This window comes from Oncorhynchus gorbuscha, linkage group LG15, assembly GCF_021184085.1.
Source record: "Oncorhynchus gorbuscha isolate QuinsamMale2020 ecotype Even-year linkage group LG15, OgorEven_v1.0, whole genome shotgun sequence".
NCBI lineage: Eukaryota > Metazoa > Chordata > Actinopteri > Salmoniformes > Salmonidae > Oncorhynchus > Oncorhynchus gorbuscha.
In genome coordinates, this window is record NC_060187.1 from 26602464 (window position 1) to 26626369 (window position 23906).

The window sequence follows — 23906 nt, forward strand, 5'->3', positions numbered from 1 at the left end:
AGCCCCTCCTTTATAGTAGAATCCTCATTCACGTTTTTAACTACGGTTGACATCTAGTGGAAGCCGTAGGAAGTGCAACTTTATCCATATCCCACTGTGTATTCGGGTAGGCCAAGCTTTGAAAAACTACAAACGTCAGATGTCCCACTTCCTGGTTGGATTCTTCTCAGGTTTTCGCCTATCACAGCCATTAAACTCTGTAACTGTTTGGCTTTATGGTGAAATCCCTGAGCGGGATTTCCCTTCCTTCCTCTCCAGCAACTGAGTTGATACACATTCCAAATTGTAATTAATAACTTCACCATGCTCAAAGGGATATTCAATGCTTGCTTTTTTTACCCACCTACCAATAGGTGCCGTTCTTTTCAAGGCATTGGAAAACCTCCTTGGTCTTTGTGGTTGAATCTGTGTTTGAAATTACCTGCTGGACTAAGGGACCTCACAGATCATTTTATGTGTAGGGTACAGAGATGAAGCAGTCATTCAAAAATCATGTCAAACACTACTATTGCACACAGAGTCCATGCAATTTATTATGTGACTTGTTTAACACATTTTGTATCCTATTTGGGCATGCCATAACAAAGGGGTTGAATACTTATTGACTTGAATTTGCAAAAAAAATGTGAAAAACATAATTCCACTTTGACATTATGGGGTATTGTATGTAAGCCAGTGACATTTCTGAAGGCACTGTAGAAGGGTTGATAGATGTAGAGCACAAGTGTCACGCCTTGGTCTTAGTATTTTGTGTTTTCTTTCTTTATTTGGTCAGGCCAGGGTGTGACATGGGTTATTGTGGTGTGTTTTTTGTCTTGGGGTTTTGTGGGGTGTCTACGTAGTCTATGGCTGCCTGAGGCGGTTCTCAATCAGAGTCAGGTGATTATCGTTGTCTCTGATTGGGAGCCATATTTAGGCAGCCATATTTTGTGAGTGTTTCGTGGGTGATTGTTCCTGTCTTTGTGTTTGCACCAGATAGGGCTGTTTCGGTTTTCGTTATTTCATTTCGTTTTTTTGTAGTTTCTGTATGTATAGTTTTTCCTTCATTAAAATATATATATATATATATATATATATTAAAATATCATGAATCATCATCACGCTGCATTTTTGTCCGATCCTTGTTCTACCTCTTCGTCAGAGGAGGAGATAGAAGAGAGCCGTTACAACAAGGCAGTTCACAGAATTGTCCAGTTAAAGACATTTTGCCCATTTTACATTACTATAGATGTAGCTAACCTTGCCTCGATTCGGCAGTCTTATCCAGATCATCATGACATTTGGAGTTCTTTATGACAGCCACATTAGCAGCTAATTCAAATGTCATTTTGTGGGGGTAAATACAGGCAAATATAACGATAAAAGTAATCTTGTCCTTGAGAGATTTACACGGTTATGAAAACGTCACGCCAGGGTAAGCTTTCTTCTAATGCATGTGTCAAACTTATTCCACGGAGGGAAGTTTTTTGTGTCTGCGAGTTTTCCCCTCTCCGCTGTACTCGATTGATTAATTAAGGTCACCTGGTTGTCTAGGTCTTAATTTGAAGGAAAAAAATCTAACCAGCAGACACTAGGCCCTCCATGGAATGTGTTTGACACCCCTGTTTTAATGCCTCCTAAAGAGAAGGTAAGTGAAAGTAATCAGATTACTTTACTGAGTTTGTGCGATTATTAAAAAATAGCACAAAGAAGATATAAGGATAATTTACATTGAACAAAAATATGAACGCAACATGTAAAGTGTTGGTCCCATGTTTCATGAGCTGAAATAAAAAAAATCCCATAAATGTTCCATACACTGTCAGATTTTGTGCACAAATTTGTTTACGCCCCTGTTAGTGAGCATTTCTACTTTGGCAAGAAAATCCATCCACCTGACAGGTGTGGTATATCAAGAAGCTGATTAAACTGCATGATCATTACACAGGTGTACCTGTGAGTTGAGGTGCAAAGAAAAAGCCATATCTCAGACTGGCCAATAAAAAGAAAAGAGAGAAGCTCTGCCTAGAAGGTCAGCATCCCGGAGTCGCCTCTTCACTATTGACGTTGTGACTGATGTTCTGCGGGTACTATTTAATGAAGCTGCCAGTTGAGGACTTGTGAGGTGTCTGTTTCTCAAACTAGACACTCTAATGTACTTGTCCTCTTGCTCAGTTGTGCATCGGGGCCTACCACCCTCTTTCTATTCTGGTTAGAGCCAGTTTGCATTGTTCTGTGAAGGGAGTAGTACACAGCGTTGTATGAGATCTTCAGTTTCTTTGCAATTCCTCGCATGGAATAGCCTTAATTTTTCAGAACAAGAATAGACTGACGAGTTTCAGAAGAAAGTTCTTTGTTTCTGGCCATTTTGAGCCTGTAATCGAACCCACAAATGCTGCTGCTCCAGATACTCAACTTGTCTAAAGAAGTCCAGTTTTATGGCTTCTTTAATCAGGACAACAGTTTTCAGCTGTGCTAACATAATTGCGAAAGGGTTTTCTACTGATCAATTAGCCTTTTAAAATTATAAACTTGGATTAGCTAACACAACGTGCCATTGGAAGACAGGAGTGATGGTTGCTGATAATGGGTCTCTGTACGCCTATGTAGATATTCCTTTAAAAATCAGCCGTTTCCAGCTACAATAGTCATTTACAACATTAACAATGTCTACGCTGTATTTCTGATCAATCTGATATTACTTTAATGGACAGAAAATTTGCTTTTCTTTCAAAAGCAAGGACATTTCTAGGTGTACAGTATGAGGCTGTGGTTGTGTATTTGTGGGAACTTTATATCTCAGTTCTCTGTCAGTACAGTCAGTGTGTTTCTGTGTAAACGTGTGTGATTTTATCTCCACCCAGGCAATAACCTTTTGGAAAAGTCAATGTCAGGTTTTTCCCAAGCATACTTGGTACATATAGATATATGTGACTAATGATACACACATATGGAAGGATGATCAGCCAAGTGGATTTTCCCCTTAGGCTTGTACAAGCTTGTTTTGCTAACCTGGGGGAGTAGAGACAGCTGCTTCAACGCTAAATCTCTCTACGCGGCCTCTCTGGCTTCCTCCCTCTGTCTATTTCTAGCTCCCTCTCTCTGTTTCATTTGATTTCTCCTTGGCCTTGCATTCTGCCTCTGTGAGAGTTCCTTTTCATCATAGAAATCAGAGTAACACACAACTTCTCTCCCTCCCTCATTCTCTCACACTCTATTTTTCTCTCCTCTCTCTCTCACTCCCTTTCTCCCTCATTATCTCTCCCTCTCTCTATATATATATATATATATATATATATATATTATACAGACAAAGCTGCCATTAAGGCAAAGGGTGTCTACTTCAAAGAATCTCAAATTTAAAATATATTTTTATTTGTTTAACCTTTTTTTAGTTACTACATGATTCCATATGTGTTATTTCATAGATTAGATTTTTTTTAAAGAAAGAAAAACCCTGGAATGAGTTGATGTGTCCAAACTTTTGACTGGTACTGTATATTTCCCTCCTTCACTCTCAGTGCTGGCTCTACCCCAGCTCCATCACCTGATCCCTGATGGTGAGGTCACCAGTATTAAGATCAACCGTGAGCCCTCTGAGCCCCTGGCCATAAGCATCGTGGGGGGCAATGAGACCCCCCTGGTGCGTATCCTCATCCAGGACATCTACAGGGAGGGGGTAATCGCCCGGGACGGACGCCTGCTGCCCGGAGACATGATCCTCAAGGTCAGTTTTTGTTCAAAGTAAGGTGGAGTACTATTCGCCATGTATGTGACTGAGGGGCGGCAGGTAGCCTAGTGGTGAAGAATGTTGGGCCAGTAACTGGAAGGTCGCTGGTTCGAATCCATGAGCTGGCAAGGTGGAAAAATGTGCCATTCTGCTCGCTCCCCGGGCGCCTCCGCAGCTCTTTGATTCAGAGGGGTTGGGTTAAATGTGGAAGACATATTTTTGTCAAATGCATTCAGTTGTGCTACTGACTAGGCATCCCCTTTCCCTGTATGTGTTGTGTATTTGAATTTCTCATCACAGCATATAATCTGAGACTTAACTCCACCTCTCCCTCTCATCTTCAGGTGAATGGCATAGACATCAGCAATGTGCCCCACTGCTACGCCCTGGCCACACTCAAACAGCCTTGCCAGCTGCTGCGACTCACAGTGCTGAGAGAGCAGCGCCACCGTTACCGCTCACACTCGGGGCACCACGGGCACCCCCACGACGCAGCCGGGGGCTACCCGCCTCATGGCCTCCCCCATGGCCAGCCCTTGAGGGACGACAGCATCCACGTAGTCCTGGCTAAGAGCACCCCAGAGGAGCAGCTGGGCATCAAGCTGGTGAGACGACCAGAGGAACATGGAGTCTTTATCTTCCACCTGCTGGAGGGCGGCCTGGCGGAACACGACGGGCAGCTCAGCGTCAACGACCGCATCCTCGCCATCAACGGACACGACCTGCACTACGGAGCGCCAGAACATGCCGCTTTACTCATCCAGGTAAGTCTGCAGGGGTTAGAGGTTAGGGAGCATTGGTTGGTTGTGGTTTACAATGGTTGGTAATGGTATGTATTTCTTGTCTCTGGGTCCTGTGATATTATGGCTAATAGTGGTGTGTAGTTCTGGTTAATTGCACTCTGTTGGCTGGCTTTGTCCCTGTCCATTGAGGTTAATTGTGGTTAATTGTTGTGTGTCTGTGGTCGACTGGGCGCTGCTCTACTGCTTGGCTGAGACTCTGCTTCCTGGTGGATGCTGGGTAATTGCGGTGGTGTGTTTCTGGTTGACTGTGGGATGTAGATGTAGCTGTGCTCTCTGTGTTTTTGTCTGAGGAAACTGGTTTGCTCTTGGGGTACTCTGAGGACCCAACATGGCACACAGCAGACTGTTGTTGTCAGAGATTAAGAACTGGCTGGAAACCGATTAAATTAGTCAAATTAAGGCGCTAACGAGCTGGACTGGGTAATTTAGGAGGTAGCTCTGCGGCACAGAGAGCACAGGCACTCTCAAATGAGCAACACGGGAGGGTGAGCTGTGTGTGTGTACTCACAAATGTGTGTGCATGTGCCTGTGAGTGTGTGTGTGTGTGCTTGTTCATCCGAGTGAATGAGGGAGTGAGTCACCGTGTGAGTGGGTGGACATACAGCCTGAAAAAGAGAAAAAAGAGAGTAATAAAGTGCATGAAAAAGAAAGTTAGAGGAAAGGTTGTAGAGAGGTGAGAAATACAGATTGTTAGAAAAATACGTTTAAAGGTGAGTTTTTGAGTTGAAATTGAATAAGTCATAGTGAGAAGGTGAGGGCAGCAGAAAGACTGCAGTATTATGAGAGAATAGAAAATGTGGGTGAGAGTGACACTAAACAGACTGCTTCCTGAAGCAAGTAGAAGGGTGCAATTGTAATGTGTGTGTGAGTGAGAGTGTTTTGTACACCACACATGTTTATTATTTGTGTAAACCTCTCAGGGGTAATAAATGTTTAACATATTTTACTGCCTGGCCAAGCTCTGTGTGGGAGGAGAAGGAAAATGTCCACAGGTTTACCTCAGGGTATTTCTATGTATGAGCACCAACATGTGAAGCTCATAGGATTATATCAAATTGGGTGTCAAGTGAAAGCTAAGGGAGAAATTAAGGCATCGATACATACAATTCCAACTGACAAAATATGCATAAGTAAAGGCTTTGATTTCTGAATGGACAGATGGAAACGCGGTCTTAGAAAACATCTACCAGAAATGAATGCAATTCATGATGTAATTCCATAACCTGGTGTAAGCCCACTTCACTTACTGTCGTAAAATAACAAAACTATTTTTTTTTCAAACTCAAGGTGCCATGTCATACAGTAGCTTACAACACATTATTTCTGCAGATGTGGTCACATGAAAACCTAAGGGTGATTTTACCATAAATCTGTTACCAAAATTTGCTTCTACACAGTTCTTCCACTAAATAAATATTTGTAAATGTTAATCTAAATTGTTAAAAATTAGTCCTTGTGCATGGAGTTGTATGGTTTCTTAAACTTTGAAATCAATGCTTTTTGGCATTGATTTTAAAGTGAAAGAAATTAGTCAAAGCGTTCCATTAGCATGGAATTGCCACTCATACTCTACCCTCAATACAGCATCTGGGATGAGCAAGATGGGCCTGTTTGAGCTGGTATAGTTTATGTGTCTGAGTCTAGTTATGTGGCAGTGGAGTTGTTTTTATTAAGTGCTTGTTTGGATATCTGGATCAACTTCAGTGAAGCTGTATTCAATGTTTATTTCTGGGGCTCAACCATGATATTCTTCTTCAAAGTGACTGTTTTTATTTTGTCATTCTTTTTTAATTGCTATGTGTGTCTGTCTGGTTCTGAGCTTGGTTGTGTTTGTGTGTTTGTCTCCTGTAGGCGAGTGAGGAGCAGGTCCACTTCATAGTGTCTCGTCAGATCTGTTTACCCACGCCTGACATTCTGCAGGAGGCTCCATGGGGCATGGACGGCCCCCCTCCATACTCCCCAGTGGACATGGAGCATACGCTACTGGTTAGCAATGCATAAAATGCATAGGCACACACACACAAAAACACAAAAACACAGACACAGGTTTGTTTGAAGAGCTTTTCTTGAGGTTGTCGTGTCTTTACTATCATTAACTGAAGACTGATCGTTTTTATCAAAGATTCTCTGTAATTAGTTATTACGCGATCAACTGATTAATCACGTAACTAATTAACTAGGATTTCAGGGCACCAAGGAAAAATATTCAGGTTACAAAGTTATCATTTCCTAAAATAACTTTTCAGATATTTTATCTGATCAATTAGTCTTCGAATTAATGAATTATTTACTTTACCTCACGTTAGTCTCATTCCAAACGTCGTAAATTGTTGGTTATCTGCACGAACCCAGTCTTCACTATGAGTCATCCATACATCAAGTGTCTTAAATCATTTATTTATTACTAACTAAGTAATTCACAGAAATGCATAAACAAACAAACAAACAAACAAACAAGGTAAATGTGGTTACATGAAATGATAGGAGACAAAAGGGGAAGTGGGGGTCGACTAAGAAGTCACTGCAGAGTGATAATTCTAACAATTGAAATGCTAATCCTTTGCACATGAACGCTCACTCATTCAGGAACAATTGCAATCAATATATATATTTACGCTCAGTGTGCCGTCTTGATCGCTGGTGAAAAGTTCTCCCTCTCTCTCTTGTGGTTAGAGGGGATTGTTCAGAGTGACATTCGTTATAGAATGGATGTTTCAGCGGTTGTCGTTCTTCGTGTTCAATGATACCGAATTCCTAGCTGCAGACTAGTAATTAAAATCAAAGACTTGTTCTTATTCTGTCGGTATCGATAGTCTTAAGAATTTAACCACGTGGTATGGTTAAAAGATTCAGCAATGGTCTATAACATTTGTCTTCCTAATGGAGAAAAACATGGTCTGCAACCATCTTGTAATTGAGGTAAGCTCGGTCTGCTGATCGAAAACTCGAGTGGGGGTTTTATTCGGAATGGCAGAAAAGGGCTGTCCCAGGATGTCTGACCAAAACTGGGCTCAGGGGCGGTCAAATCAAATCAAATCAAAATCAAATCAAATCACATCAAATTGGTCCTCTGATATAGTTCAAATCCAATTCCCTTTTTGAGTTTTCCTTCATTAAACAGTCCAAAATCACATTGTAAAATTGTGTAAACAGTATCATACTCATTCATTCATCTTATAAAACATATCTGGGGCTATTATATAAATAGCGTTATGGTAATGTGGCCACACCGTCTCCCATGAGCTTCCCCAAGTTGTGACAAACGCACCAGTTCGTAGCTGGATTCTTCACCGATCTTTTATACTTTCTCCGGAACATGACATTTGTTCGTACCTCAAGTTCTGTGAGATGGAAGGATTTCCTTTGTTCTCCATGAAATTCTACTCTCTCTATACTGTGTGTCCATGAGGAGATTCTCAGGAATTTACGGCGTTTCTCTGACCACAGCATCCTAGTTGAAGGAGGAAAGGGGGAGGCAGGGAGAGGGGGATGGGCTTGCTATACCCAAAGAGGTCACCGTCATGACAAGGTTATACTCACACTAAAACCCCAGACTTTGAGCTCTATTCAATCCGTGTTGCGGAAGTTCAGCATTATAGCGTGATTGAAATGGAAAGGCAATGTTCCTGCATTAGCGGAGACAGCATTTACGGGAAACGCTGCATATGTCGGCTCAATCGGAAATTACCTTAACATTTATATTGCGCAATCTGTAATGCTTCAGCGATACAGACTGAAAGAGCTCTTTGTATTCCTGCCTCTTCTTCTCATGTTAAATATTCCCTTTTATGTGAAAATGATCCTGAGCCGTACTATTCTTCCATCAAAGAGGAGCGTGTCATTCCTGACTGTGCCAAAGTGTTCCGCTCCTCTCAGAGTGCCACGTGTGTTTGCCCAGAGCAGCCGCCTCTCTCTCTCTGAGCCTATTATCCATGAAGAAAACATAGTCAGGATTTACACACCTCCACACGTAAACAGGATTTTCTACAGCTCATTATTGGAGCTGACAAATTCCGTTGTTCTGATAATGATCAACTTCACAGCTCTCGTCTCGCTTTCTCTATTTGAGATGTTAATTCTCTCAGACACATTGTTAAAACTGGAGAATGTGTGACGCCAGAGTGGAGTGGTACTGTATTCTTCAGGTACAGTCCTTGGAATCAAAGCTAGTTGAGAGAGAATGAGGCTGTAATAGAAAGAACCCTGCAGAGATAGCAGGTAGCAACAATACCAACGTAGTATCGTTCTGAGATAAGCTAAGCAACCTTCAGCAGGACTATAGATCATATTTAGACTAAATCTATCCAGACCTTTATATTGTGTTGTAATATTGGTCTTAAAGCCCCCATGCAGTCTTTGTAATTTTATTTTAAATCATCACTGTATGTCTAATAAATCACTGTCTGTGTTTATTTAATTTTTAAAAAAACATTAGGAACACCTGCTCTTTCCATGACATAGACTGACCAGATGAATCCAGGTAAAAGCTATGATCCCTTATTGATGTTACCTGTTAAATCCACTTCAATCACTGTAGATAAAGGGGAGGAGACAGGTTAAATAATTATTTTTAAGCATTGAGACTATTGAGATATGGATTGTGTATGTGTGCCATTCAGAGAGGAAATGGCCAAGATAAAATATGTAAGTGCCTTTGAACGGGGTCTGGTAGTAGTCACCTGTTTGAGTGTGTCAAGAACATGCTCAACAGTTCCCTGTGTGTATCAAGAATGGTCCACCACCCAAACGAAATCCAGCCAACTTGACACAACTGTGGGAAGTTTTGGAGTCAACATGGAACGCTTTCAATACCTTGTAGAGTCCATGCCCTGGCGAATTGAGGCTTTTCTGAGGGAAAACGGGGAGCAACTCAATATTAGTAGTGTTCCTAATGTTTTATACACTCAGTAGTTATTGTTCTTCTTTGGCCATTGAAATGCTCCGACTGATAGGATGGTCTAGAACCCACCCCCTTACCCAGATGAACAATCAGTCAATGGTTGTCACGTCCTGACCATAGAAAGCCTTTATTTCTGTCATGTTTTGTCTTATATTGTCTTGTCATTTTGCTTTCCCTTCTGTTCGTTTCCCCCTGCTGGTCTTATTAGGTTCGTTCCCTTTTTCTCTCTCCCTCCCTCTCTCTCCTCTCTCTATCGTTCCGTTCCTGCTCCCAGCTGTTCCTATTCTCCTACTCAATCATCTAGTCTTTTCACACCTGTTCCCTATCTTGCCTTCTGATTTGAGTCCCTATTTCTCCCCTTGTTTTCCATTTCTGTCCTGTCGGATCCTTGTATTATGTTCGCCGTGCTGTGTCTTTGTCTCGCCCTGTCGTGTCTTGTTTCCCTCAGATGCTGCGTGTAAGCAGGTGTCTGAGTCTGCTACGGTCGGTGCCTTCCCGAGGCAACCTACAGTTAATGGTCGAGTCTCCAGTCTGTCCTCGTCACTACGAGTGGAATTAAGTTTTTTATGTTTTGTTTTCTGCTTTGACTGTCCAGGAGTATTGCCTATATCCTTTACTGGAATAAAGACTCTGTTTTCGCCAAGTCGCTTTTGGGTCCTCATTCACCTGCATAACAATTTCTATGGTGGGGTAGGTCAGTGTGTGATTGGTGGGTGTTCTAGTTTATTATTTATATGTGTAGTCTATTTTTTGTATTTCTATGTTGGCCTGGTATGGTTCCCAATCAGAGGCAGCTGTCTATCATTGTCTCTGATTGGGGATCGTATTTAGGCAGCCTTTTCCTACCTGTTGTTTGTGGGATCTTGTTTTTGTATTGTTGCTTTTGAGCCCTACAAGGCTGTTCGTTCGTTTGTTTGTTTCGCTTTATTGTTTTTGTTGCTGGTTCACATTCAAATAAATTATGATGAACCCAAATCACGCTGCGCCTTGGTCTACCCAATACGACGAGCGTTACAATGGTCTATTATAATCAGATCACATTGTCACATGATGTGGGACAAAAGTTCCATCCCACCTGAACAGGATGAAATTCCAGAAAAAATGTTTTTGTTCAAACAGAGGTGCATTGTGAACGCTCACAGCGAACTATGTTTGTTTTCAACAGATTCTTTCTGGTAAAACAATGGATAGAACACGTAAAATTTTGATTTTAGCTGTAGCTTCTGCAGTAATCGATGACTCTTTAGACCCTGGTACTGATGTCACGTACTGGCTACTTATTTTAGTGTGTATTGACAAGAAAAAGTGAGCATCCGATTGGAAGAGTTAAGGGTTATGTGGAGGAAGTCATCCCTCGATACAACAACTTTGCCTTTCGATCTCATGTTATGATGTTCCAAGAAACCTTGCAGTTAATTTGCATGTGTTGATGATCTCTTTGTTTTGATTAAACTAGCCTACATAAAGTTGTGTCACAAAAATCCCCAATGATGTAGCTAGCTAACGTTATCTATAAGCACAAATGCATCCCAGACTCTTAGTTAATTGGCCAACCGGACAGCTGTGTGGTTGGGGTGTACAGTCAACCAACCAGGCTGTACATTAAGCATATTATTTATATGGCCCCTTATCTATAGACAGTTGCACAAAGGGGAAATAATTCAAATGTTAAAAATAAGTACAATGTAGCCTATAATGAATAATACATCATTGTATCATTGCTATTTGCCTCTGTCTTACACACAGAACAAAGGCAGGACAAAACTCTAAGATGACAAAATCCAATTTGGCTGTTTCTGAGATATTGTGTGAGGAGGAACTCATCCCTCTGATTCCATACAGAGGAGAATGACTGGACGATTGTATGTTAACCTCTCTGTGGCTGTTGGCAAACTGCTCCAAATAGTAGATGGCCAGAACCAGCTGATGCCAACCTACTTCAAGTGGCCAACACCCACCCATTTTTCAGTTCTGGATGCTGGTTTCCAGGGGATCAGAGGGTTCCCTGGTGTGATTGGGTGCATAGATGGCACCTACATTACCATCAGGGGGCCCTCCGAACATCGGGATGCCTACACTAACGGAAAAGGCCAGCCCAGCTTCCAGCTGCAAGCTGTATGAGACAGCCAACATTGCGGGGAAACACTTGTTCTGTGCATGATGCAGGGTGAACAGGACCAGCGATCTTATTGTCCCATTCAGGGATAATGGTCACCCAGTGGACGACCACAAGCGATTCAATGCAATCCACAGCTCCGCCCAAGTCCAAATCGAGAGATCCATTGGCCTCTTAAAGTGCATTTGGAGGAGGCTCCAACATCTTGACATGCTGCTGCTGGAGAAGATTCCAGATATCCTCGCCAGTGCCTGTGCCCTCCACAAAATGGCCCTCATCCATGAGGGCATCACAGAGGACTTGGATGAGGACTATGTTGTGGCACAGGCACGTAACATCGAGCCAGCCCCTAATCCTGCAGATAACAAAGTGGCCCTACGTAACCAGGCTGCCCAGAAGAGGGACAACAAAATGGGCTCTAAACAATTAAATAATTGTTGTTGCACAAAATTGTTCTGGTGTCAATTTCTTTTGAGAAATAGCACTTTTAATGGTTTAGATAAATAATAATAAATAATAATGTAATAGACTAACTTTATTCCAGAATGAACTTGCATAGAGAACAAAAAAATAACTGACAGAGAAAATGTAACACTTTTTTAATGATATTGTATTCATGAATAACACGAATATACAATTTTGAAACATTAAAAAAATGTATTTGCTAGACTTTAAAACATACTCACTGCTTATTCCAAAACTAATTTGCATCAATAACAATCACTGCTCATTGAAAAAAACATTTACTTCAATTAAAAATCACTGTTCACTCAAACTGTTTTTACTGCTCATTCAACAAAAACTATTTACTTCAATTTTCACAACCACTGCTCAGCGAGACGCTGCAAAGCATGAGTAAACTTTTCCAAGCGAGAGTTCCTGTCTTGGTGAATCTGGGTGCTATGTCTGCAGGCCGAGCATTTCCTTAAATTTCGCCACGATGGTTGCGGTCACACTTTTCTTGGTTGACCTTTTAGGTTCTCATTGCTGTGTGTGGATGTCAGTGTGAGGAATGTGAAGGTTGGGTGCTGTATGTGCTCGTGGCTGTGTGTGGGTGGAGTTTTTGGGGTGTGTGTCAGTATGAGGAGGGTAAGTGCAGTTTTTGTAAGTAGGAATTTGTATGTAGGTGGAGGTGTTGGGATGTGTGTCAGTGAACAAAGAAACAAGAACTCGTCCTTGGCCGGGTTTTGTATGCCTGTCGAGGATAGCCTTATACCTGAGTAAAAACACACGCAAGATGCGAGACCGAGTTACATCTTAGATGCAAAAGCATAGTACAAACGATGCAGTGGTCTGTGTTGGACAGAGAGACTGGTCTGAGAGCTACGTGCATGGACAGGTTTCAAACCTGAGAAGAACCAAGCCTCCCCTAACCACTGATACAGGATCAGATTTATTTAACCTATTAATTGTTAACTTTAGGATTGTGTGAATGTAGTTACATGCCCCCCCCCCATATGGGGCCTCAAGGTGATCGAGTTAGCTAATACATAGCTACTGTGTTAAATCCAGATATAGATAACTAGTTTTCATAACTTGACAACAATATCGTGTAACACCTAACCACAGATGAAAGGGGAAACTGTTACGCTAGCTAAGTAACATAATGTAGCTAACGTTAATCCTCACCTAGGCTTTTCTCCATCATCGATATCCAATTCTTGATCAACAAGAAACTTAACATTTAGGTATCTAGTTAAGTAATGACACACTTGCTATAATGATTTTGTGATAGTAGCTAGGCTACTGTACAAGTTGGCGTAGCCGGCTAACTACCTTTCAAACCAGTAGTCCGACAATCTTGTTGTGCATCTCCTCGCCTCGCCGAGGGTCAAATAAGATGGAAAAACTAAACCAATGTGAAAAACAAATAGAAGCAATGAAGAAAAACCATACATGATTCATATAATGTCTATTACGTGTAGTTATTCAATACATACAGTATGTAAATAATATACATTTACTTAAACCCTGTCAATTTTCTGTTCACCGTGCACTACCTCTTCGGGCTGTTAGTTTATGTGTGCGAACATTTGCCACAAACTGTATTTTTTTTAAATGATGTTCACAAGCTTAAGCTAACATTAGCAAACATTCGCAAACTATTCCCCTTGTTGAACGTGCCTCAGCTCTTACACAAAAAGGCATTATCATTGTTTTCACAATTTCAGAGTGTTATTTCGACATCCAAATGTGGAAATACCACAAACAAACTAGAAATCATGTGTTTAACTACACTGCCCCCTTAATGAAGTTGGCTTCATATCGTGTTTTAATATTGGTCTTAATGAAGTTGGCTTCTATGGCTGTGTTTGTGTCTGTTGGAGGGAAACCAAGCCAAGCCTAGGAAGGAATTCCATGGCCGTCAGCAATCCTTGTTTTACTGGAAGAAAAACAGGACCATACTGTACAATTCTTTAATTTGAACACAGGCACAGAGATACAATTACAGACACAAAAATACACACACTCACACACACACATTCTCACACAAAACACAAGAAAACACACTGGATGCAAACAAACAACACTGGTTAACAACTCTATTGTAAACACACATCTATTACAGTTTAACCCGTAACTGTCATGCAGGTGAAAGAGGACCCAAAAGCGACTTAACAGAAACAGAGTTTATTTAAGTCCAAACAGGGAATAACAGAAATCCTCTAGTCTGTAGAGGGGAATAACTGGAGAAGCGGCCACAGACTGCAGGTCGCCTCGGGTAGGCGCAGGCCGTAGTCGACAGAGACACCTGCTCACACGCAGCATCTGACGAAGGCAAAAAACACGACAGGACAGGGCGATACACAATCACAGCAAAAACACGACAGGACAGGGCGAAACGCAATCACAGCATGGTGAATACTAAACAAGGAACCGACGGGACAGGAACGGAACACAAAGGAATAAATAGGGACTCTAATCAGGGGAAAGGATCGGGAACAGGTGTGGGAAGACTAAATGATGATTAGGGGAATAGGAACAGCTGGGAGCAGGAACGGAACGATAGAGAGAAGAGAGAGCGAGAGAGTGAGAGGGGGAGGGGGAGAGAGAGGGATAGAAAGAGGGAAAGAACCCAATAAGACCAGCAGAGGGAAACGAACAGAATGGGGAGCACAGGGACAAGACATGATAATAAATGACAAACATGACAGTAACATTTCTCACATTGCAGCCCTCCCCTCTGTCTTGTCCCCTCTGCAGGACTCATGTGAGAAGCCGGCATGTTATGAGAAGACGGTGACGCTGGCCAAGGAGCCCCATGACTCCCTAGGGATGACAGTGGCAGGTGGCATGTCCTCCCGCGGCTGGGACCTCCCTGTCTACGTCACTAACGTGGATCCCAACGGAGTGGTGGGACAGGAGGGATCCATCCGCAAAGGTACCAGCCTGGTGATAAACCTTAAACATCACGGTCTCACACACACTCATACAATTACACACACTCAGGCACAGTCTCTCTCTCTCTTTCACTCTCACTCAGTCATACAGTAAATCAAATCCAATGTTCTGGCAGGGAATTTAGCTAATATTTACCTGAATTGCTCCAATATTGACTTTGATAGTTACTCTGTTCCATGCAGTCCCTGCTGGTCTTCATGATGCTAGAGTTGGTACTGCAGACAGGTGTCATATGTGTGTGACATGTCCCTTGTGTAGAACAGACAAGGTGATTGAGAAGAAACACTCAAATTCCTGTTTCATTACCAAGCGTATTTATTCAACAGGAAGCGCATGGATGGTTACTGTTCAGGGCTCGCCAAATGAAGTATAACACACACACACACACCACACTCAGATTTTGTTAAGAAGGTTCCAGAGGAAATGACAGGCTGCATTTTATCAGCTCATTATACAAAATCAGTCAACTCTGAAATAGACCAAACACAAACAGACTCCCAAAATGATTGGACACATTTGTGGCAGGCCTGTTACGGCTATATACTGCAGTGTGTGAGAGTATAGGTGTGTGTGTGTTTGGGTGTCTGGGTGTGGGATGTCAGAACATCTGAGGGAGCTCTCTGTGCCGGGCCAGACATCAAAGGGCAGTGGAGGTATTTAAACCCAGAACTACTCATCCTAGGGATCCGCCTCAGATAACCACAGGACAGAGAGACCAGACCAGGGTGTACCACCTGTCTGTTCTTCTGAATACACAATACTCTACATCTCTGTGTGTGTGTGTGTGTGTGTGTGTGTGTGTGTGTGTGTGTGTGTGTGTGTGTGTGTGTGTGTGTGTGTGTGTGTGTGTGTGTGTGTGTGTGTGTGTGTGTGTGTGTGTGTGTGTGTGTGTGTGTGTGTGTGTGTGTGTGTGTGTGTGTGTGTGTGTGTGTGTGTGCGTGCGTGCGTGCGTGCGTGCGTGCGTGCGTGCGTGCGTGCGTGCGTGCGTGCGTGCGTGCGTGCGTGCGTGCGTGCGTGCGTGCGTGCGTGCGTGCGTGCGTGCGTGCGTGCGAGCGAGCGAGCGAGCGAGAGGAGAGTGAGGATGTGTGTATGATATTTAGTGTTATTCCCCTAGCCTTTATCAAAAGCATAATTCTGAGTGTGTATTCCTGTGCATTCCTGTGTGTATCAGTAACATGCATATGTTTGTGTATACAGCTGTCTACATAATAATTAACCAGATTGTACCCTAGCGTGTGTGTGAATTTGCATAGTGCATCCTAATCAAAGGGGGTGGATGTTGTCCTTTGAGCGAGCCTCCACTCCAGATAGCAGCTGGCTGTGCAGTGTGCTGGACAGTGTCCAGGACTGTCTAAGCCCACTTTGATTATCTGGAAGTTATTTGGTCCCACTGCTTTGTGTTCCTGTGAGAGAAGATTGAATATTCAATAGGCAGACGAGACGAGTCCTTGTCCCTGGGAACAACACTGCTGTTCAGTGGCGCTGTGTTCTGTCCTCCACTCTGCCTACAGGTGACATCCTGCTGAACGTTAACGGGCTGGACCTGACGGGGGTGACGCGGGGTGAGGCTGTGGCCAACCTGAAGAACACCACCTCCCCCGTGGTGCTCAAGGTCCTGGAGATGAGGCCTCCGGAGGAGAGCCAGCCAGAGTTCCCCTCGCCACCCTGCCTCTCACACTCGCCCACCGACAGCACCAAGCAGAACCTTGCAAAGCTGCCACACACCGATGACTACTCCCCACTGTGGGTGTCATGGTTGCAGCTGCCCAGGTGAGTAGCAGTACCCCTCAGCTAGCCTTCTTATTCTATATCTCAGAAACCTTGAGCTTATCTTGTTCTACCAGCACCATCTTTGCTGATAACTTCTATAATGAGGACAAATGTACTATGACTGTGATATGTGGTCTCACCTAGCTATCTTAAGATGGATCTACTAACTGTAGCTCTGGATAAGAGCGTCTGCTAAATGACTAAAATGTTATATGCACAAATGTTCTCTTCTCCAATCTCAGTCTCTTCTTCCCTGACCAGCTCAGTGTTTGACCGGGCCAGTTGGGAGAGGAGGAATGATAATTATATACACTGCACTCACAATGTTTAGGATGCAGTCTTAACCATACTGTTGCCCAGACACCAATAGCCTCTGTTTGGCATATTTTTAAGCCCCCTTTGACAGAACAATGTACTTAATGAGTTGATGAACATAGTTAGGTGTTGGCTTGCTACTTGAGTGAAGGCCCTTCATGAAGAGCACTAGCCAACAGATATGGGTGGGTACAAAGAGACCTAAAGAGTTAACAGGCTACATTACAAGGCCGATATGGGACAGAGGGAAGGGGAGAAGGAGGGTGATGACAGGATTAAGTAATAAGGCACGAGGGGGTGTGGTATATAGCCAATATTAGCCTTCATATACCACAGCTAAGGGATGTTCTTATGCACGATGCAACGTGGAGTGCCTGGATACAGCCCTTAGCCGTGGTATATTGGCCATATACGACAAACCCCCGAGGTGTCTTATTGCTATTATAAACTGGTTACCAACGTAATTAGAGCAATAAAAATACATGTTTTGTCATACCCTTGGTATACGGTCTGATATACCACGGCTGTCAGCCAATCATCATTCAGAGCTCGAACCACCCAGTTTATGATGATGAATAGACACTAGTGTATACAGCGTCTGGCCTTCTCGCCATGGCCTTCAGTCTCTTGCTCATCCTCTTCCTCACATCCCAGTCTCAGAAAGTGGTCACTCTGACACTCTCCATCCCATGTGGTCACTCTGACACTCTCCATCCCATGTGGTCACTCTGACACTCTCCATCCCATGTGGACACACTGACACACTCCATTCCATGTGGTCACACTGACACTCTCCATCCCATGTGGTCAATCTGACACTCTCCATCCCATGTGGACACTCTGACACTCTCCATCCCATGTGGTCACACTGACACTCTCCATCCCATGTGGACACTCTGACACTCTCCATCCCATGTGGTCACTCTGACACTCTCCATCCCATGTGGACACACTGACACTCTCCATCCCATGTGGTCACTCTGACACTCTCCATCCCATGTGGACACTCTGACACTCTCCATCCCATGTGGACACTCTGACACTCTCCATCCCATGTGGACACTCTGACACTCTCCATCCCATGTGGACACTCTGACACTCTCCATCCCACGTGGACACTCTGACACTCTCCATCCCATGTGGACACTCTGACACTCTCCATCCCATGTGGTCACTCTGACACTCTCCATCCCATGTGGTCACTCTGACACTCTCCATCCCATGTGGACACACTGACACTGTCCATCCCATGTGGACACTCTGACACTCTCCATCCCATGTGGTCACTCTGACACTCTCCATCCCATGTGGACACACTGACACTGTCCATTCCATGTGGTCACTCTGACACTCTCCATCCCATGTGGTCACTCTGACACTCTCCATCCCATGTGGTCACTCTGACACTCTCCATCCCATGTGGTCACTCTGACACTCTCCATCCCATGTGGACACACTGACACTCTCCATCCCATGTGGTCACTCTGACACTCTCCATCCCATGTGGTCACTCTGACACTCTCCATCCCATGTGGTCACACTGACACTCTCCATCCCATGTGGACACTCTGACACTCTCCATCCCATGTGGTCACTCTGACACTCTCCATCCCATGTGGTCACTCTGACACTCTCCATCCCATGTGGTCACTCTGACACTCTCCATCCCATGTGGACACACTGACACTCTCCATTATCTTTTAAACAGCTCACCTTGCCATCTTTGAAGTTGATTTGCTCATCAGACAATTCTTCCCATCTCCTGGGGTGTGATGTGTGGCAGAGGTGTTGGATTGAGGGATTAAACCCCTTCTATGTCTCTTGTTTGGATAGAGTTCAGATTCTGGCAGAGTGAGGGCTATGCCCAGGGATGCAAACTGGTGAGTGCCCAAAAAGTTGATACTTTTTTTTTTGCACAGAAACATGCAAAAAATCCCTGCTAGGGAGAAATGCAGGTTTTAACTAAATAAACAACAAAGAAAATGATCTACACGATCAATCTCTGTGTGCAAAATAAAAAGTGGTTCATGTGAGCCTAACTCACAGCTAAAGAATGTAAGGAAAGCAATCCAATGTTATTTGTTGCCTAGACTTTACTGCAAATGACACTCAAGTCTTGAGAAAAAAAACAATACACTTATATTGCAGTCAGCCATGACAGCCTTTATAATATAATGCTTGTGACCACACACACACACACACACACACACATCTAAATATTGCACTTGGGGGAAAAAAGTAGAAATAGAATGAAACAAACAGGCATTCTATTTTTGCTCTATTATAGTGGCCACTATAGACATTGATCAAGTGCACAAGGCTTCATGTGTGCAAAGATAACGTTCACTGAGTAAAACATGTAATAATCCTCCCTCACTCACATGTGTTACTGTCAAGTTCAACACAACAAAACAATGTCTTTGGACAACACTGCACGTTATTACATTGTTCACGTTCTGCCTGTGGACATCTGTTCTACAATGTGCCAGCAGAGCATGATACCTTTTTTTGGCATAATTGATCTCGTTCAGGCAGAGAGGACACCTGGCATACCCCTTTTGATCCACTATTAAAAGAGGGAAAGTGTGTGGTGTTTCTGTCACCTCTATTGGCATCCCAGCTCCAGCTACACTTGATCACTTAATCTACTTGTTTAACAAGCAACACCTAATTTTCACCAAATTCTCTCATTCTGAAAATGAACCACATACTGTAGAGGGAAAACATTAGTTCACAGATAGTAGTTCGTTCGTTTGCTAGTGAACTAGTTAACATTTCACACAGATTGCCAGGGTCCAGTAAGCAACTCACTTTAGGAGCTGCAAGGAGTCGTATACCAGTTAATACTATAGCGTATTGGTTAGGTTACTAACGTTAGCTCATCTGATGTTGTTATGTTAGCTAGCTAGCTGTCTGACTTTATTAGCCAGCTAATTTTCAAACAATAAACTAAATGATTTGATCAGCTAAGTTGGCTAATGTTGCTCAACATTTCTCTGGCTAGCTAACAGAGAATTTGATCCAGCTACTATAGCAAGATACTTAACAATTGTAACAATAATTGTTCCACCACACTTTCTCCCTCACCTTAAACTTTTCAAATGCCAGTGGTTTTTCGGTTACAGCTCATGAAGCACACTTCATCACCTTCTCATCTGTCTCCGTGGTCAGGCTTCTCACCTACCTCTTCATTATGGTTCAGGGATGCACTGCTGGCAAACTGCCTTTACACTCTCTGCTGTCTTTCCAGAGCTTGTGCAGATTCTGTAACTTGCAAATTGGTTGTCTCTTCTTTCTTCAGTTGCATTCTGTTGTTAAGTGAACGATTGGCTGAGCCTTGGATACAGCCAGTATTGTTCCAAACGCGCATCACTCATTCAACTAAACATGCATCATTCGTTTGCTTACAAACGCGCATCACTCGTTTACAGCCAGTAGTGATCCAAAGGCCCCCCCCCTCCAAACTTTTATTCTTAGTTTGCATCCCTGGGTATGTCCATTTCTCTACAGATCTGCCACTGCTGGTATAAAAACCTGCCCTTACTGTAGTTTATTTATTAACTACTGGAGTAAAATAGAAACTCAATTTCTCCCCAACCGGCAAAATTGATTAGAAAAGTGAAAACCAACTAGTGATTCACCATGGGAATTCAGTCCAAATGGGCAACAGTTCCAACAGGATTTGAATGTAATTTTCACTCACCCCCGGGCACTGTATTTTCACAGCTCTGCCTCACCTGGGAGGGAAAGCCATGTCTCCATTCTCATTGAATGACAGCTAAGCCGTTGTTTTTTTACGACAGACTGCCACGGGACTCTGCAATCTCTCTGCTGAACATATGCAATCTCACTGCTGCATATGTGCACACAGTACAGGATGGGCACACATTTGAATGCTGGCAGCAGTCTAGAGATTCCCTAATCCCCCTTTTTGTCCCTTGCAGGCACCTGTACTGCTGCAAAGACATTGTGCTGCGCCGGAGCACCTCAGGCAGCCTCGGCTTCAGCATCGTGGGGGGGCAGGAGGAGGTCAACTGCAATCAGTCCTTCTTCATCCGTTCCATCGTGGAGGGCACACCAGCCTACAACGACGGCAGGATACGGTACAGACTACTAAACCTATATCTCACACACTGGCCAGAGGACCTATATCACTGCACGTTTGCTGAATCTTCTATTTTTCTGTGACAAATTATGTCCAGTATTTACCTTGTCGTTACAGTAGTCTTGTATTTACACACTGCTAGCATTGCTATATGGGACTCCTTTACTGTACTGAGTCCATCTCTATGGTTGTCAATCCCTGCATTAACCCCCCCATTTCTGTGTGTAGATGTGGGGACATTCTTCTGGAGGTGAATGGCAAGAGTACGTGGGGGATGACCCACACAGCCCTGGTGCGTCTGCTGAAGGAGCTGCGGGGCAGAATCACCCTGACCATCGTGTCCTGGCCAGGAAGCCTGCTGTAGCCCTGCTGCAGCCACAGGGAGGGGCCAACACTGACCCAGGAATGTGGGCAGAGCTTTTAACTGGATTACAACACTGAGCCCTACCGTATGGGATGGGCTTTCACTAGTGATGTAGCTATGGAAGGCGGACCTTAAGAACCCTGACTCCTGATGGACAGCTGAGACTTTGCCAGGAGTTCAGAGGAGGCCAACCATCCATGTGACTGGAATTTGACCAAACTCCCCAGAGACGCGGAGCTGGATCTGTGGCCCTACCCCTGGGATGTTCGGAGCAATCTGATTGGAGCAGAGGCTTGTTCGATGACAACGCATCCAATGAGGGGGGTTGGTGGTTGGGAGGGGACACAAGTTGCCAATTCCATTGGTTCTATGTTAGAGTATGCATTTCATTGGACTCACATTTCTTTATTGTAAATGTTGGCTATCTTAAAAAATACTGATTCAAGCAATTGTACTATGTTTCTATTTCTTTCAATGATTGTTTGATGGCCTTTCAATATAGGCTTTATTACGTTTGTATTAACAGTGGTCATCATCTTCATCTGTTGGACTGAAGACACATTGCCAAGTAGCCGTTTGTGTTGAGATGTTTTCAGAAGCTGTTGCTAAATTATCAAAACACTGGAAAAAGTATAGTAAAAAAAAATTAAGTAAAATTGTGTCCATAATCTGTTAAAAGTAACATGAAGGTGACATCGTGGAGGCCTTACTGATTTTCCTACTTTTGAAAAGAAAAAAAAACCTGACTTGGTTTCTGTGTGTTTCCGTGGATGTGTCTGGTCTAGGGCCATTTAACGCAGTTCTATCACATGCTTCGGCCTGCGTAGTATATCTGATGGTACCTTTTGGTAAAATAATCAATAAAGTCATTGTAAAAGGACACTTGTCTGAGAGCTTTGGCAAGGGTTGTGGTTTGGGTTCATGTTAAATTACCTGGGATAAGATATTATTTAGCACAGCTCACTGAAATTCTAACTATTCAGCTGAGGTCCAGTCAGCTCCTTTATCCAAACCTATCCCTTAAATACAACAAAACAAACACCTCTCTCAGGTGAGACAAAATATACAGGTTGTATTCAACGTAAACCAATTATTTGGTTTTTCACCTTCAAAGTAAACTAAAACATATTAATATCAAGAGAAGCCGTCCAGTCTCTGACAGGTTAAACAGAATGCATGAAGGTCACACCGGGGCCTCCTATTGGCTGGTGAGAGTCACTGTGGGCTCAGATAGGTTGGCTGTCCCCCTCCTTACTCTCATGTCTTCTCCTGCTGCTACTGTTAACAGACAGAGACAATCACTGGTTGCTTACACTGTCTACCTCAACCATGTGTGTAGGAGTGTGTGTGTTGTACCTGCATGTGACTGCATGTCTCCCCTCTTTGTCTCTGTCTCTCTTCTCTCAGTGTCTCATCTCCCCGTAGTCCCTGTACTGGTGCCACTTCTCCTCACTGCAACAACAACTCACTGGTCAATAACCACAAACACTGCTTCCTCACTGGACACCACTGAAACAGTTGGACAATGGAAACTAGAGAGTGGCAGAAGCAGCGCGATAAGCCAGGTAACATTCTATTGTCCCATATTCTCTGCCTAGGGGACCAGATGATAGCAGCACCTTTACCCACAAGGCTCTCCGTTTGACTTTAGTTTAATAGCATCCTGTGGTGAACACAAAGCCCACCTCTGTCCTCCTGTGACCTTTAGATGAAAGCAGCCCCCCCCCCCTCTCGGCTCAACAAACAGCTCCATTATTTACTGGAGGACTCCTGGTCCCACAGGGCCACACTCTTTCACACCATCATTCACTAATCCCTCCCCCCAGCACTCTCTTTGTCACACATGTACGTGCATACACACAATGGAGGGGTATGTTATGCTGGACATAGTGACAGAAACTGAAACAGACGTGCACCTCCAGTCTCTTAAAGTGTCAGTTTCTCTAAGTAGAGAGAATACACATGTGCATTAACTTTACAAATAGACATATGGTGCTCAAAAGTCATCTGACATAGACAGCTCATCCAATTGGAAAGTGCAAAACACCCTTGCCAAAGCATAGAGAGAGAGAAAAGAGAAGAGAGAGCAGTGGAGTTGAAGGACTCATTAAATATTTGGGCACTGGGAGTTCTCTTAGCAGAGGGAGTGCAGACCTGAGGGCCTGTTTGCAGTCTTCCACAGTTGTTAGCATTAACACACTTATACCCACTTCACACAGAGTCACTGTCACTGAATGAAGAAGTGTTTGTTTCCTAGTGCAGGTTTCATACAGGAAAACATTGTAAGTGTAGGCGAGAGAATGAGCTACGTGTTCCTCTAAGCCTGGGGATCAAGAATGCCTCTATTAACACTATTAACACAGAAAGAGAACGTTTGTGTCACTTACATATTGGTTACCGTTAATAACACCCAGAACACTAA

The 23906-nt window shown here is 43.5% G+C and overlaps 1 protein-coding gene across 7 annotated transcripts in view; it reads left to right on the plus strand.

Moving 5' to 3' along the window:
* LOC123996819 (E3 ubiquitin-protein ligase LNX-like) overlaps window positions 1-22366 on the plus strand; it is a 98198-nt gene extending 75832 nt beyond the window's left edge. For all 7 annotated transcript variants that reach the window (XM_046300561.1, XM_046300558.1, XM_046300562.1 and 4 more), the window contains 7 exons: window positions 3501-3706; window positions 4054-4473; window positions 6364-6498; window positions 14733-14910; window positions 16442-16700; window positions 20960-21118; window positions 21349-22366. In XM_046300561.1, the coding sequence (XP_046156517.1) occupies window positions 3501-3706; window positions 4054-4473; window positions 6364-6498; window positions 14733-14910; window positions 16442-16700; window positions 20960-21118; window positions 21349-21484 (1493 nt within the window). In that variant the 3' untranslated portion in view covers window positions 21485-22366. The remainder of the gene's footprint in view (window positions 1-3500; window positions 3707-4053; window positions 4474-6363; window positions 6499-14732; window positions 14911-16441; window positions 16701-20959; window positions 21119-21348) is intronic.
* The last annotated feature ends 1540 nt before the right edge of the window (window positions 22367-23906 follow it).